Genomic DNA, 15,615 nt, shown 5'->3' on the forward strand with positions numbered 1-15,615 from the left:
ACAAAATACGCCCCAAACTATTCCTGGCACATTAATTTTATGCTTAGATTCAGATATACCTCTTGCTATTTTTTCCTTGCTCTTTCCTTACTTCACATTCTTGTCTGCGAATCCCTAAATTAAGAAGAAAAGTAGCTATTATGGTACTTCTGAGACTAGTGTTTAACTAAAATGTGAGATCTGATAGAGATCTCTCATGCATCTGAACATGCAGCAATGAGCTTGCAGAGCAAAAAGAAAAGATAGAATAGTACATTTGCTTGCAGTGTTCACAAAAAAGCAAAAACTTGAAAGAACTGTCATTTGTGGAGTTTGGGTAATTGACCATAGCTACAGCTCTGCCCCCATGAATTTTCCAAGTGATTAAATTTGGCTTCAAATTATAGTTGTCCATTCAAAACAATGTTTTATGTGATGCCTATTTAATGTGATAGGGAGTATTCTGTTCAATTCTCATAAATGCAGCCAAATGCATAAACAAGAAGGCCGTGGTAGTCTGTGTGCAGCAGCACTTGAGCTGAATCATGCAAGCTGTAGTGATGTGTCTGTTCTGCTGTTGAAGTTATAAATTCTGATCATCTTAAACGGTATGTTTTATGTGCTTGGTCAATCCTGATGCAAAGATTTTCTTTTAAATTTGTAGTTACTCTTGCTGTGTCAAAAATTAAGAACTGATTTACTAACTTTTGTAAGTTTAAGTTCTTTCATGAATTCTGCTGAGTTTTAGCCTGACAGGTGAAGGGAACCTTCTTCTTTTATAGAACTGTTATGTGTCTGCTTGAAAACCACTATGAAATCATGTTTAAAGTTTCACTTGACTGAACAAATAAAAATAACTTTTCTAGTGGCTTACTGTGGGCAGATTTTAAAAATTTTAAGGCTTTTACAGCTTTTAAAATTTCCAGTGCAGTGCACAGATGTTCAACAGGGTGCTTTTTTGCCTGTGCTATATACAGTATCACTGCCTTCCTCCTTCACCTTTTCTTCTGTGTGCAGATGAGAGTTTAGATCACATTTGGAAAAAAAACCAGTGGAGAAGGCACTCCAGCTGATTCACTCCTCAGCATGTCATTTCCACTTTTACATCTATAATGCAGAATTGTTCCCCGTGCTGTTTGCCTTTGGGTGTCCACAGGAGTTGTGGTGTCCTGGCTTGGGCTTGGTGATCAACAGGATGTGGCTCTGAGGGAGGTGAGGATGGGAAGAGGTGGTGAGCAGTGCTGCTGCCCCAAGCCTGCCCCACTGCAGTGTTGGACAAGGACTCCGCTGAGCTGAGCAATCATGAGAATGAGCCTGCTCTGCCCTGCGCTGTGTCCTGACCTTGACATGCTTCTCCAGCAGTGTGAATCTTACATTTATCTGTGTAAAATCTGTCCTCTTTAGAACTACATTTGGTTAACTAGTAATTCACTTTACAGTGAACTTTTATAATACAGTAATCTGTGGCTCTTGGAAAGCCCCTGCCATCCACATGCTGCTGCACCATGCTGCCTTCTGAGTGCTACCTGCGTGAAGTCTGCAAGGAAATCCATCTGGAGATGGTTTAACTGGGAAGAGGTGGGAGGCTATCTACACTTAGCAGCCTCTCAAAAGAAATTACTTCACCTCATGCTACACAAACAATTACAGGACACTAAGGAAGTTATCAAGTAAGAGGGCAAACATGTTCTCAGGATGGCAGCATGTGCTAAATTTCTGTTTTAAAGACCTGTTTCTTTAGAAAAATTGACTTTGTTATGGCCATAGTTGTGAATGTGCTTGCACTGTTTGGAGAGCTAGAAATATAATTACAGCTTGGGTTTTTTTATTTCTTTACTTTTCAACAGAGTATTGAGAATTTGAAATGTGGAATTAACTGGCATAATCTTTTGAAAGGAACAGGAGCTGGTCTTTGTGTTTGCAGGAGGGAACTGTAAGAGACTGCACGTGGGTACTTTTCTATAAAACAAACGTATTAGTAGGAATTGAATAATGAGTAACCTAATCAGATTTATAGCCAAGCTTGCCTGTCATACTGTGATAATTATCAGCTACCTTGGGACTTAATACCAAGTGGATGCTTCCCCTCCTTCCAAGCCATTTGATTTTTTAGGAGTGAGCTCTTTATGGAAAAGAAGAAGCACTTACGGGAGGCACTGATCTTGCCTGTATCCAGTGATCAGAAACACTTCCCAGGGCAGGCACTGCCATATTCCACAAGCTGTTTTTTTGAAGACTACCTAAAATGGTAACAGTTTTGGCCTTAATCAAGGGTGGTTTGTCTTGTTCATGGAAGTTACTGGTAAAGTCAATGGTCACGGGTTTCTCTTGGAGGCAGTTATAGCCATATTCAAAAGTACAAAACAAAATGGTGGTAAGGAGATGTAAGAGGAGTAAGTTATTGTTTAAAATCCATTCTTGTTTCATGAAAATTTTATGTGTTTATAGGGAGGACAAAAACATGGAGTCATTCAAGTCTGAAAGTTGGTCACTAGATATGGAATGCCATGGACTCTCAGTTCTTCTTTCTTCCTAGCTAAGAAGCTGATTCAGAGAGGAGGTTTTGATCAGTATTCAATGGTTTGTTATAATCTGTGCACACATTTTTTTTCTTTCACTTAGGAGGAGGGAGGGTTGGACTTGATGGTCTCAAGGTCTCTTCTGAACTCAGCTATTCTGAGAATGTCTGAAGGATAAAGTCTGTTCTGTAATACATTAATCAAAGAGTAGCTGCTTTGTGTTGGGTTTTGAGTGTTTTGTACTTTGCCACACACAGCTCTAGGCTGTGTCCATCGATCCAGTAACTGGTAAGTCTTTTGAGGTTGTGCTGAGATATTTGTTGTGGTTTAAGGGGCTCCAACCGAGATGTTTTGTCTGGGAAATGCAGAGTTCCACCCGTGGCAGAAGTAGCATTAAAAACCCTGGCAGAGGTTGACAAGATGTGCCTTTCAAGTGGCTGTTGATATAAAGTACTTCTGTTCACTTTTGAAAGCAAACCATGTTAAAATGTTCACATGGTAGTTCCTGTGCACCTATCTAGTTTTTGAGATTGTCCCTTTCACACACCACTTTGCCTGAAACAACAGTCTCAACAAGGCAGCACAGTGCAGACTCCTGGTGCTGTGTTCCCAGGCACAGGACCAAGGTCTGCATCACTATTATGTGCTGTTGGGGCGGCTGGTCCAGAACTTACCTGGTGGTAGAGAGAAAATGCTTCTTTATCTCCTGTAGGAGGAGGATGGGGATGGAAACGGAGGCTGTCGGTTCTGGGAAGTAATGGTACAGAAAGGAAGCAAACATTGCCTTCCCTTTTCTTTTCCTACATTGTAACCAAGGTCTTCAAGGCAGAATGAGATACAAGCAGAAGAAGAGTAGAATTAATTCTTTTTTTGAGTGTACCAGTAGATATATAATGCATACATGTATACATATATTGCTTTTGTAAGGTCATGCAAGTATTCATGTTCTCTGGACTTGTTCATTAGCTGGATTTTTGCATTACCTGAGGTAGTGTCTACCTCTCTTCCCATGCCTTTAGACCATGGACAGCTGAGTGTGTATAGGTGGCTAAGCCCTTTGACAATTTATGGGGCAGTTTATAATCTCTCTCTCTCTTTTTTTTTTTCCCCCCTCTTTTTTCCCCTGATTGTTTTGGCTTTGCTCTCCTGGGTAATGGTTTTATCAAACAAAGCTTGTATCACCCAAGCAGTTTGCATGCTAAAGGGAACCGGACTGTGAAGTCTAAATTGCATTATTCTTGACAACACCCTTTGACTTCCCAAGGTTTTCTGTTGCTTTGATGAAAGGAACAGTGCTCAGCCATCTTAAAAAGAAGGTTAAATGCAATATTGAGGTGTACTGATTCTATTGTTCATGAGTAGGTTTTGGTATTCCTTGAAATGGCAGTATGACTAGCTGAAGATTCACAGGGCTTTTCCCTTTTTTGATTGAATTTTAAGACCAGAAAAGACAGTGAGAACTGACCAAATGAGATTGCAAGAGCATCTGCATTGTTCTCCTGTGTACAGGAGATCATGGACTTTGTCCTGGCTATCCAAGACACATGTTGTGATCTGTTATCAGGCACTATAGAGCCTTCAGTGATAAGGATGAGAAGTTAGGTGGCACTGCATGTGACAGTTCAGCAATAGTTGCCAAGGGATGACACCTCCTAAAACCAGAGCGACAACAACAGGTAAATCTTTTAGTGACATCCAAAGCAGCAGCAAAAGACTCTACTTCCAACAGCTGTTGGGTAACTCCCAGCACAGAGACAAGAGGAGTTTGAGATATGTGGGAGAAGGGCAAGAGGGTACAACAGGCTAAAAACTGTGAAATTTTGTTTCTATCTGTTTGTGGTTTTTCTGATACCTGTGGATCTTCAGGGTGTGATTGCTTCTGTTGGGAGCGTACTGGTCAGTGACATTCAATTTTGGGTCCTATTTACCAATCTGTTTTTACAAGGGATGTACAGGGAAGCAAGGGCAGGCCACAGCAAAGTTCAGCTACACTTGATGGCTTTGTGAATGATTTATTTAAGCTTAGCCACCAAAAATAATAGTTTTGCCATGCCTCTGTGTAAACCTCCAAGGGACTGAAGAAACGATTCTGAACTACAATGTATTCTCCCTAAGGGACTTCTTTCAGCACTGAGACAAATTATTTTTTAAATGTGGAGTTTAGCCCTCCAGGGAAGCTATAAATGGGTCCGTAGTTGAACTGTAGTGGGTTAAATATTCCTAACTGTCCTGTTACAGGAATTCAGGAAAGAAAATAGGAGACAGTTCTCCCTAGTAAAAGTACTAGCAGCTGTTTTCTAGCCATATAAGTGATACTGCACCATTTACTCTTGAATATCTAAATAGTGTTTGGCCACATCTAAATTTATTTAAATTTAATGTCTCAGTGCTGAGCAGTGCTGCTGCTGGTTGAAACTGGCTGCTTCTGTTTTTTAAATCACTGCTGGAATGGACATTTTAAGTGTCTGTTGATGATAACTTATAGAAAAATAGAATGGTTTGGGTTGAAAGGGATCTTGAAGATCATCTAGTTCCAACCCCCTGCCATAGGCAGGGACACCTTCAACTAGATCAGCTTACAAAGCCCCATCCAACCTTTCCTTGAACACTTTAGGGATGGAGCATCCACAGCTTGGGCAACCTGTTCCAGTACCTCACCACCCTCACAGTAAATAATTCCTGACATCTAATCTAAATCTCTCCTCTCTGAGTTCAAAACTGTTCTTCCTTGTCCATGTGAGAAGTTGCTCTTCCTCTTACTTATATGTCCCCTTTAGGTACTGGAAGGCTGCTGTTGAGCAGCCATCCCTTCTCAAAGCTCAGCAATCCCAGATTTCTCAGCCTGCCCTCAGAGGAAAGGTTCTTGAGCCCTCTGATCATCTTCATGGCCTTCGTTTGCACTGGCTCCAACAAGTTGATTTCCTTCCTATACTGGGGAACCCAAAGCTGGATGCAGAGCTCCAGGTGGGGTCTCACCAGGGCAGAGGGGTAGAATCACCTCCCTCGAGCTGCTACCCACACTGCTTTGATGCAGCCCAGGACTTATTTGGCTTTCTGGGCTATGAACGCACATTGGCAGTTCATGTCCAGCTTCTCATCCACCAGCACCCCCAAGTCCTTCTCTCCGGGGATGCTCTCGATTTGTTCATCCCTCAGCCTGTGTTGGTATCGTGCAGCACCTTGCTCTTAGTCTTGTTGAACCTCATGAGGTTCCCATGGGCCCACTCCTCAAGCTTCTTCAGGTCCCTCTGGATAGTATCCCACCTTTCGGTAAGTCTCTTGCCCTATTTTGTAGTGAAACAGCATTCTCCTTGCTTCCTTTTGCTGCTGACTTACCTGAACGAGCAATCTGTTGCCTTTCCCATCCCTTGCAGGTTTCCCTTCCCAGCTGTGCCTTTCGTAACTCCCTTCTTGCATCCTCCTCTGTTTCTCCCTGGCAGCCTGTCCCTGCTTACACCTTCTGCAATGGCTTTCCAAGGTTTGAGGTCACTCCAGAGTTGCCCATTCAGGCAAACTTACCTCCTGCATTACCTCCCTGTTTTCTCACACTTTGTTCATGTGCTTTAGAGAGGTTGCCTTTCAAGTTCAGCCCTTTCTCCTGAGTCTATTGGTATTTAAGGTAATTTAGCTTTTTCAGGTTACCACTTACCAATTTCCTGAACAAGCCAAGACTGCTACTCTGAAATCCAGGATCTTTATTCTGCTTTTTGCCTTCACTGCTTTCCTGAATATTTTAAATTCTTAAATATTCATAGTCACTCAGTCTAAGGCTGTCATCAGCCTTCATGTCCTTAGCCATTCTTTCCTTAACTCATACAAGATTGAACAGTGCACCTTTGCTACTTAAAGGAGTACCTGCAATAAAAAAGTCTTAGGTGCTCTCCAGATTGCCTGTGCTCTGCTGTTCTGATTGTCCAGCAGATTCCCCAAAGTTTCTGCATGAAAACATCTAATTATGAAGCTTATTTCAATTGTTTAAAGGCTTTGTCAGCTTTGTCTTCTTGACTGGGCACTCTGTAGCATATGCACACACACATATGCAAGCCCTTGCAAACCTCCAGGTGTGACTTCTTGGATCAGTGATATGTTGGGTTGTTGAAACAGTGGGAAAACAGTGTGCAATATTTTAAGAAAGTGCTAGACAATAAGTAAACTGGTGAGAAAATATGTTTGCACGGAAGAAGAATAGCACTTTTTGCTCCCTGCATGACTGGGGATGAGTCATTTCCCCTCTGATTCTCCAGGTCTCAATCTGTGAAGTCTCTGTGGTAGGAGACCTACCATAATGAAGACAGGTGATGCCCAAGCATTCCAGAGATTGTAGTTGTTGTTGCAATAATTCCTAAATGTAATTTGCATCCTCTGTTCATGGAAGCTGAGATTTGGTGATACAGAGAACATTCAAGATGACTTCTCACTGAAGAAGCAGGATGGGAATGTCCCCGTGCACAAAAGCAAGGTTTGCAAGGAAACGTGGTTGCTAAAAACTAGTGGATGTCTGTGTAGGATTCTCTTGTTATCAAGAACGTAATTATTTGGGGCAGAACAGTGGAAAAGATCATACTCTAATTTGCTCTGTGTAAGGATTTTGAATTTCTGTGAATTACATGAGTAAATTGTCTAGCGCTGTTGAGTAGGATTAAGGCAAAAGCTGAGTGAATGGTAGAAATAAATATTTAAATGACCTGTTCAAATTACTTATACATGTGGCAAGACAAAACATTTGCTGTATTTTCAGTCAAGAGGAATCTTTACATACTCCTGAACAGCTGACATTTGCTTCATTAAGTGTCAACCAAGTTAAGTCAAACCTTGTTTCCTTTTTGTATTATGCTGTGGGTCTTCCTTGTTTGGGTTATGAAACATGGAGATTCTCAGTGCACTGTGCACTTTTCTCTAAACCCTCCACATAGCAATACCCATTTTTAGGCTCAAGTGTGTGCACAAAGGCCTTGATTAGGAAAAATATATTTTTCTGAACTACCCTGCTTGTAATGTCCGGGTGTTTCTAACTGCGGTGTTTCCCTAAGCCTACTTTCTTCTCAGTGTCTTGCTTTACCAGTAGCTACAGGCTGACAAGTTTTTCACCTTAGTTTTCTGCTGTGATAATTGCACCGCCTCTCTTGACTTAAACAGTTTTAAGTAGTGGTTTAAGCCAATATGTGTATACTGGCAGTACTGGTCAAGTTTATCTAGTACTTCTGCAACTTCAGGTTGCGAGTGTCTGTACATCAGAAAATAAAGGATGAGTGATTCAATTAATCTTAATACCATTTTGAGCCTGCTGCTCTAATCAGTTGATCATGTTTACACATGTACTTATTCTGATATAAACCCTTAAAAAATAAAAGGGACTTCAATGGACAAAGTGAGGGTTTGCCAAATCCAGCCCTTGCTAATATCAGTAGCTATGCCTTGTTTTAAACAAGACTGGATTTGCTTTGATTTCTGCATTAGTGCAGATTACATTGAGCAGAACATTCAATGTATCTCATTGATTTTCCCTCTAATACTGTTGATACACAAGTCACTGCTCTAATCATTTGTTTTACCATTAGAATTCTGTATGCAGATCTAGTCTCTGAGGATATCAGTGTGTAACCAGATAGTGCATGATCTAATCAGGTTCTGCAAGAAATATGTTATCACTTCAACACTTAGAAGCAGAAAACTTCATAAAAATGGAAAATTTATCTAATATTTAAAGCAAAATGTAGTTCAAAGAGACGTCCACGAAAAGCAGGGGTGTACAAAATTTAAAGACATTTCTCAGATTAAACAAAGCCAAATCCAAGCCAGAGTCTAAGGTGATTTGTCGTGACTCCATTTATTGTTAAAGGAGAAAATGTTATAGCTGTCCCTTTGGTTTATAGGGTTTATTCCAGTTCAGGTGAAATAGCATCACTCTCAGAAATGACTGACTGGCAGGATTTCATTAATGTGGTACTTATTTGCTACAGCATGCGTGATTTGGAAAGTAATTTTGAAAAGCACCTACAAAAGCATCAGTAACAGGCAAACCTAGTGCTCTGAACTCATTTTCCTGTAGGATTTGGGTGTCTGAGGGCCTAGTGCTACAATCCATTTTAGGCGTGCAAGTCCTGCTGACCTTGAAGGAGGTTTGCAAGGAGTGTGTCTGAGGCTGAGGAGCAAACCTGCTTGCTGCTGTGAGTCTGACCAGAAGCATCTTCTTTGGCTGGAATAGTGGGAGTGTGGCTGTGCCAGAAGACGAACAGTGTTTTTGTGTAAACTACCAGGTCTCACCACCGGGTATTCAACAGGCTGAGGGTAGAAAAGGCGGAAAAACATCTCCTCTGGCCAGCTTATCTCTGCATAAAGCAAGATGAAGCCCCTAGCAGAGGAATGATCATGCAGATCATTTGCAGATGTCCTTAGCTTTGTCAGCTGTTTTCATGTGGATGTCTAAATGATGAGCGAAATTAATTACTGCTGTTTTTGTTTGTTTGTGGCTTTTTTTTCTTTCTTTTTTTTTTTTTTTAATGAACATACCTTAAGGCAAAATGTTTTGCATAGCAAAGTGCCATTCATATTTGTATTGAACTATATTGTAGAAAATTATCAGTCCTGTACATAGGCATGTTAAGAAGTATATCCCATTCTTGTCAAGAACATGCAGTGGAGTTTCTGAATTTTATCAGTGGAATTTTATCCTTGACTCCATCTGTTTTACTTATTTAGCAAAGCAAAGGAAAGACTTTTAGAGGTAAATTTAAGAAGGAAAACAGCATTCAGTAACCTTGTGGATGAGCAGATGAGACTTGAAATAAAGGTCAGAAAGATTACGTGTCCTTGGCATTTTTTCAATTCCTATTTTAGCTGGCTATAAAGGTGTGTGTGTGGAATAATGTTGGTTTGTTTTATTCTGCAAATTAGACAGTGCATGGTGCAATGTGCAGGGCCAGACTCTTCCTGTTGGCTCAAGGGATTTATGTGACTATCTACCAGAACTGCTTCTGTGTTGAGAGCCCACTGGCTTTATTGAGCTGAAAGGCATAAGTATAGGCGGGAAGAGAGTGACCAAGCATCAGACAAGCAGTGAAACAGACATTACCTTTCTTTGAAGTTCCTACAAAGTGCTGGTGGGGTAAACGCTGCCAGACAAATGCACTGTTATTGAGGGAAAGGGCGGGAGAGGTGGTTGGTGAGTGTTGGTACAAGTCAGAAAATTATGTTTATTAAGAAAAAAATCACCAATTACTTTTAATCTATGAATACAATGCTAATACCTTTCCTCTGTTGTGTTTTTAGGGTCTCATGACTCTTTTAGCTTCTACATCGATGAAGCCTCTCCAGTTGGGCCTGAACAGCCAGAGACAGTCCAGAATTTTGTGTCAGTTTTTGGAACTGTGGCTAAGAAGCTGATGAGGAAGTGGTTGGCTACACAGACCATGAACTTCACCAGCCAGCTGGGGGCAGGTATACGGTATTTTGATCTTAGAATTTCCACCAAGCCCAGAGACCCAGACAATGAGCTCTACTTTGCTCATGGTTTATTCAGTGCCAAAGTCAAGGAGGGTCTGGAGGAAATCAATGCGTTTCTCACTGAGCATCCAAAAGAAGTGGTCTTCTTGGACTTCAATCACTTCTACGGGATGCAGAAGTACCACCATGAAAAGCTTGTCCAGATGCTCAAAGACACATATGGAAACAAGATGTGTCCTGCTATATTTGCCCATGAAGTCACCCTGCAGTACCTATGGGAGAAGGAACACCAAGTGCTGGTGTTCTACCACAGTCCAGTGGCTGTCGAGGTAGCATTTCTTTGGCCAGGCCAGATGATGCCAGCTCCTTGGGCAAACACAACGGATCCAGAAAAACTGATTCAGTTCCTCCAGGCATCGATCACTGAAAGAAGAAAGAAGGGCTCCTTTTTTATATCTCAAGTAGTGCTGACACCAAAGGCTAGTACGGTGGTGAAAGGGGTTGCTAGTGGTCTCAGAGAAACAATCACAGAAAGGTAAGTTTGTGGCTGGTAAGATGTGCTGACTGGGCTGAGTGTGTGTGTTGGTAGTGCTGTTTTTCTAATTCCTTTCAAAGAAACCCCAGCAGATGCATTTCTCCCATGCTACTGTGGGCTAGTCAGAACTTGGGCATAATTCTAAAATCCTAAAGAGAAACACATTCAAGGACAAGCTTTTGTATCCTGAAGAAAATCTGCTGCTTAAAGCCTAAGGAGATATTATGGGATTGGTTTAATTTTTACTTTTTTTCTGAGCGCAGGTTTTGCTAATTTATTTTTCAAATGTGATTTCTCACCGTTACTATCTTGTCTGGGATTTCCTCACTGAACGTGGACAAATCTATCTGCATGATCTAGATAATTTAAGGTTTTATTTATGCATCAGCTATTGGATAAATAAGTTGTCCATCCTGGCTCATCAGCAAAGCCTGATGCTGCATCCTTAGCATCCTTAACTACGTTTACACACCTTAAAGCTGCATGGTTTCTCTGTCTCCATACCATCAAATATTATATGGAAGGTATCAGGCTACCATTAGAGTAAATCTGATGCCCAACAGTCTCTCACTTATCATATAGAAAAGATACTGCAGACCCCTGTATAGGTTCTGTTCATGAAATACTTTGTTGACTGGCTATTAGCTGTTACTTTACAAAAAAAGCTGCCTATGCAAGACATGCATTATTTATACCATTCTGACTTTGTTAAATAAGAGCCAATTTTCAGCTTAAAGGCATATATGTGTCACTATGTTCTTGACAACTCGATAGGAAAGCTGAAATTTAATGCTAGGATGAAAACTGTTGTTTTAGGTTTTTCTCCTTAAAAATAAAGGGTTGCAGAGTGTAAAAAAAAAATTTACCGTGGGGGGTCACTGGCCTGTTAATGTCCTGCTCTCTGTATGGATGTGCTTGTGCCAGGGAGGTCTGTTGGAAATACTATCCCCTTCTATGTGATGAATGATGCAGTGCCTGCAAAGAAAACACGCCTTATCTTTGAGAAATGTTGAGCCATTTCTGTGGCAGCTTTCCAAGCTGCTAACTTAAACTGCTAACTTAAAACACTAGGTAAAAACTTTACCTGAAATGGCAAAACATTGACATAGAAGGTTTTATGAGCAGAGGAATGTGACTCAGAAATTCTCATGTTACCGCACTTGCAGCTGTTGGTATATCCTTCATCTATGTTTTATAGGCTCCACTGGACTGGAGAATCTCCCTTTCTACTGAGTCTGAAGAGCACTTCTCTGTGCTGAAATACTACTTTGTTGATGGGTTTTACAGATAAACACCTTGTTGTTCAGGGATTTGTTTTCTCTGCTAAACATCTTTTGGAGTGTTCTTTAGAACATGAAGTAGCACAATCAGGAAACTAACAGGTTGTTCTTAAAGCTTGCTGCATCAATAAAATAGCCATTAAAACCCATTTTCTTCTTCTCTAATGCATAATGTACTTTCTTGAAGCTGTTTGGAAAAATAAAGGCTTCAAAAAGATGCTGAATATGTTTGACTGAGCTCTGAATGTCCTGAGCCTTTGAACTCATAGTATACCTTTCTCTACAGCAGATTTTTAGATTGTAACTAACCTGAAATGTCAATAAATAATTGGGCTGAAAACCCTGGAAATGTTGTGTTTCCAAATTTCAACTGAGATTTTTCACATGAGCCACAAATGTGTAATCATGCCTCCTGCATGAGTACTCGCTTCTTTCCTTGCATAACTCCTGTAGCCATTACAAAAGGAATGGACCTTTAAAATTATCTCCAGGCTTGGAATGTGTGATAACGTAGAGAGAAACTGAGCTTATATGTTGAGTTAACTGCTCTAAAAGTAAACATCAAGTATATTCAGAGCTGCTCCTCATTTTATGATGATCCTGTTAAAAAGTAAATAGGTGAGCAATTAGAAGATGAAGTGTGATTAGTAGAACTTGCACAGACCTCTTCAGCCTCACTGCCTTAAAATTTCGCTAACTTAAAAGTATGTAATCCATACTAAAGGAGCCAAGATATATGTTCCAGCTGTGCTGTGTTTGCTATTTTAAACCATCTCTTAATTAGTTTTAAAAAAATTATTCTGTCCTTTTCAGAATAAATATACAGGTCAAATCTCATCATTGTGTCCAGGTAGATAACATATGGAATTTTTTTACCAGTTACTGAATAGACTTATACATATTATACTCTTTTCTCCTTATTAAGAAATGCTACTGAAGAGCTTTACTTTAAGAATGAAACATCTTGCTTTTGGCAGCAGTCTTGTAACTGTACTTATATGGGGTTTTTCCTGCACATTGAATTTTAAAAGATCTGAATACAAAGGTGGAAAAAGGTTGAATTTTCCAAATAATCCTGGTGTGGGGTTTTGTTTGTTTGTTTGGGTTTTTTTCCTAAACTAGGCATTGCATTTGAGAAATATTTTTTGGCATTTTCGAATAAAACCTGTAGTAATTTCTTTTGTTTTTAACTCCATCTGTACAGTAGCCATTTACATATGGATAATAAAGCAAAGTTTAGATTCTTTCAAATTCAATAAAACATACCAGGTTTTGATCTCTGCAGTTGCTTGTTAGTCATGAGATTATTTATGATTTGAAGAGCAGTGGCTACCTTAGAGGGAGAACCTGGTTTCTCTCAGTCACAGCATCTGTTGGACTGGAAAAACTGTGAGCAGACACCATGCAGCAATCCGTGTTCCTTTCTGCTGTTTTTTAGCTTATGTTGTGAAAGAGCGCAGTGAAATATTCCTCTATAGCCAAGATGGTTTATTTAATGGCTTTTCATCATGACTACTTGTGGTGGTGAAGGTCCACACATTCACACTGCAGTAGAACAGTCTCCCAAGGCAATACATTTCAGAAGGAAAAGAGACATTTTTCCTTAACCTGTTCCCCACACCACAGATATGCAAGATGGGAGGCCCACGGTAAAATTGATTAAAAAAGGAAACAAACCACCAACAAAAAAAACCAGTTTCATGCTCCTAAGTCTGAAATGAGTGAAGATATACCAGGACTGTTTTCTGCTGATAAGGTTTGCTCACAGGCTTTGTCGTCATCGCAGGTAGTGTTCTGTGGTACAGTAATTAGAAAGAAGGAGAAATTATAAACTCATGAATATAAACTCATGAAGCTTTCTGACCTGCACATATATGAGAGGAAAAACGCCATTTCTTGCAAGGTCTCCCTAGGACCACAGTCCAGTGTAACAAAACTTGATAACATAGCTTTCGTCTTCATTACTTGAATGAGAAGAATTGCTTGCATGTGTGCACATTATGTTTCTTGGATTTGAAGAAAAACTTTGAGGACTATCAGTATGTTTTCAGTCTTAACATTCTGTCACTCACACAGTTTAGATGCCAAGAAATACTCTTTGATTAGCAAACAGTATGTGCCAAATAAATTACGTTCCCTGTGCTCATTGAATTAAATTCACAGTGAGGCAGCTGCCTCTAGTACATCTAAAAGGTGGTTGTGAGACACCCTTTTGATTAGTGTAGAGCTGTTCTTCCTAATAATCTAGTTTGTTTTCTGATTTGCAGTGAAATTACTAATTTTATCTCTGACACTTGAGACAAGCATGATATTCTCTTTGTTGTCTCTGAGGTTTAATAATATAGAAGAAGAATAAATCTCCTTCAGATGATGCAAAAAACCTGTGGTACTTTAAAAGCTTTCAAAAAATAGAAAATAAACACATACCCCACCAATTGTCACTTGATTTCCAAATTAATCTCTAAGGATAATGTTCCCTGTGGCTCACATATGACTAAATCCTTGCCTACCATGCTAAAGCTTCCTCCTTAGCAACCAAACCAAATTTAAAAAAAAATAAAAAATATCCTGCACATAAGAATGAACCTTGGGAAGTGGAGGCAAAACATCCAATCCACACTATTAACAGCAGGGGTGGTAAGTAGGCCACAGAAACTGTCAGGAGAGAAGGCATCTCTTGGTACAGTCATGAACTAAGCAGAGTTCAATTTAGCTAGTAATAGGTGGACATTGTATGAAAAATGATCCCTGAAGTTGCAAGAAGTGGGATTTTTTTGAGCCAGTTCTGATGGTGCCGTATCTCATTCAGCTGAATTTTTGCATTTCTGTGTGGCAGGAAGAGTGGGAATTGATCATATTTTGATCCACACTTGGTACTGACTGATGCCATTCTCAAACTATTTTATGTGAAAAAGCAAAACAACAGAAATGCTGACTGTGGCAGATGTATTTTCCTAATTGTCTGTGTATCCTTCCTGATTGTAATCTAGATGTCTGTCTCCGTGATGGGCTGCAGGAGAGCAGAAGGCTCCAATGAGCTGGTTTGGACTTCATGACTCGACAGGCTCTGTCCCTCACTAATGTGTGTGGTACAACATACTTGCTTGACTGTTCTATGCTTTCCTTTGGAGGTGGTTGTCTTTTTTTGTCTCTTTTTTTTTTTCCCCCCTGACCCCAGAAAGCACAAAATGGCATTCTGGTATGATAGTAGGGAATTCAAAAGTACTCTGGGTAATCCAGATAAATCCTTAGTATTTCTATTCTTCCTCAAACTAGTCTTAACTACTTTTCCAGTCTTTCTACACAAGCAGTCTCTGTGTTTGCACACAGAACAGCACAGGCAAACCTTGGTTTCATTTGAAGAATCTATCTACCATGTCAACAGGCCTGCACAGAAAAATCCCAAGTCGGCTGTGTACGTGTAGTGACATTTCATCATTGGAGCATCTGTCTGCATGAGAATTTTAGCACAGCATTCCCACAGGAAGGGCTTGGTCATTGTGTCTGATGGCTTTGGTCATGAACCTGGAATAGTATTAAATTGTCACAAAATACAGGAGCAGAGGATTTGTAATAAATTTGTTGAAGCGTTTGTCTACATACCTACTAGTAGCCTATGGGATTTTATCCAGAAAGGAGATTGTCATGATAATCACCAGCTCTGTAACCACCAGCATTATCAGTGTCTTGTTTTTTGGGTGTTTGTTTGGGGTAGTTGTCTTGGTGTTTTCTTGTGGTGGGTGAGGGTGTCTCACAGTCTTTCCCTCTGTTTGTTCTGCTTGTGAGTTTTATCACGTTAGGCACCGAAACACCTGCTTGCAGTTACAGTATATGCTGTGTGACTACTTGTAAATATCTT

The 15,615-nt window shown here is 40.2% G+C and overlaps 1 protein-coding gene across 1 annotated transcript in view; it reads left to right on the forward strand.

The window, feature by feature from the left end:
• The window catches only part of PLCXD3 (phosphatidylinositol specific phospholipase C X domain containing 3), an 82,550-nt gene that overhangs the window by 36,753 nt on the left and 30,182 nt on the right, over positions 1 to 15,615 (forward strand). The window contains exon 2 of the mRNA XM_050328731.1: positions 9,768 to 10,476. Within this exon, the coding sequence (XP_050184688.1) occupies positions 9,768 to 10,476 (709 nt within the window). The remainder of the gene's footprint in view (positions 1 to 9,767; positions 10,477 to 15,615) is intronic.

Source organism: Myiozetetes cayanensis, unplaced genomic scaffold, assembly GCF_022539395.1.
Source record: "Myiozetetes cayanensis isolate MyiCay16 unplaced genomic scaffold, myiCay2020 scf4, whole genome shotgun sequence".
NCBI lineage: Eukaryota > Metazoa > Chordata > Aves > Passeriformes > Tyrannidae > Myiozetetes > Myiozetetes cayanensis.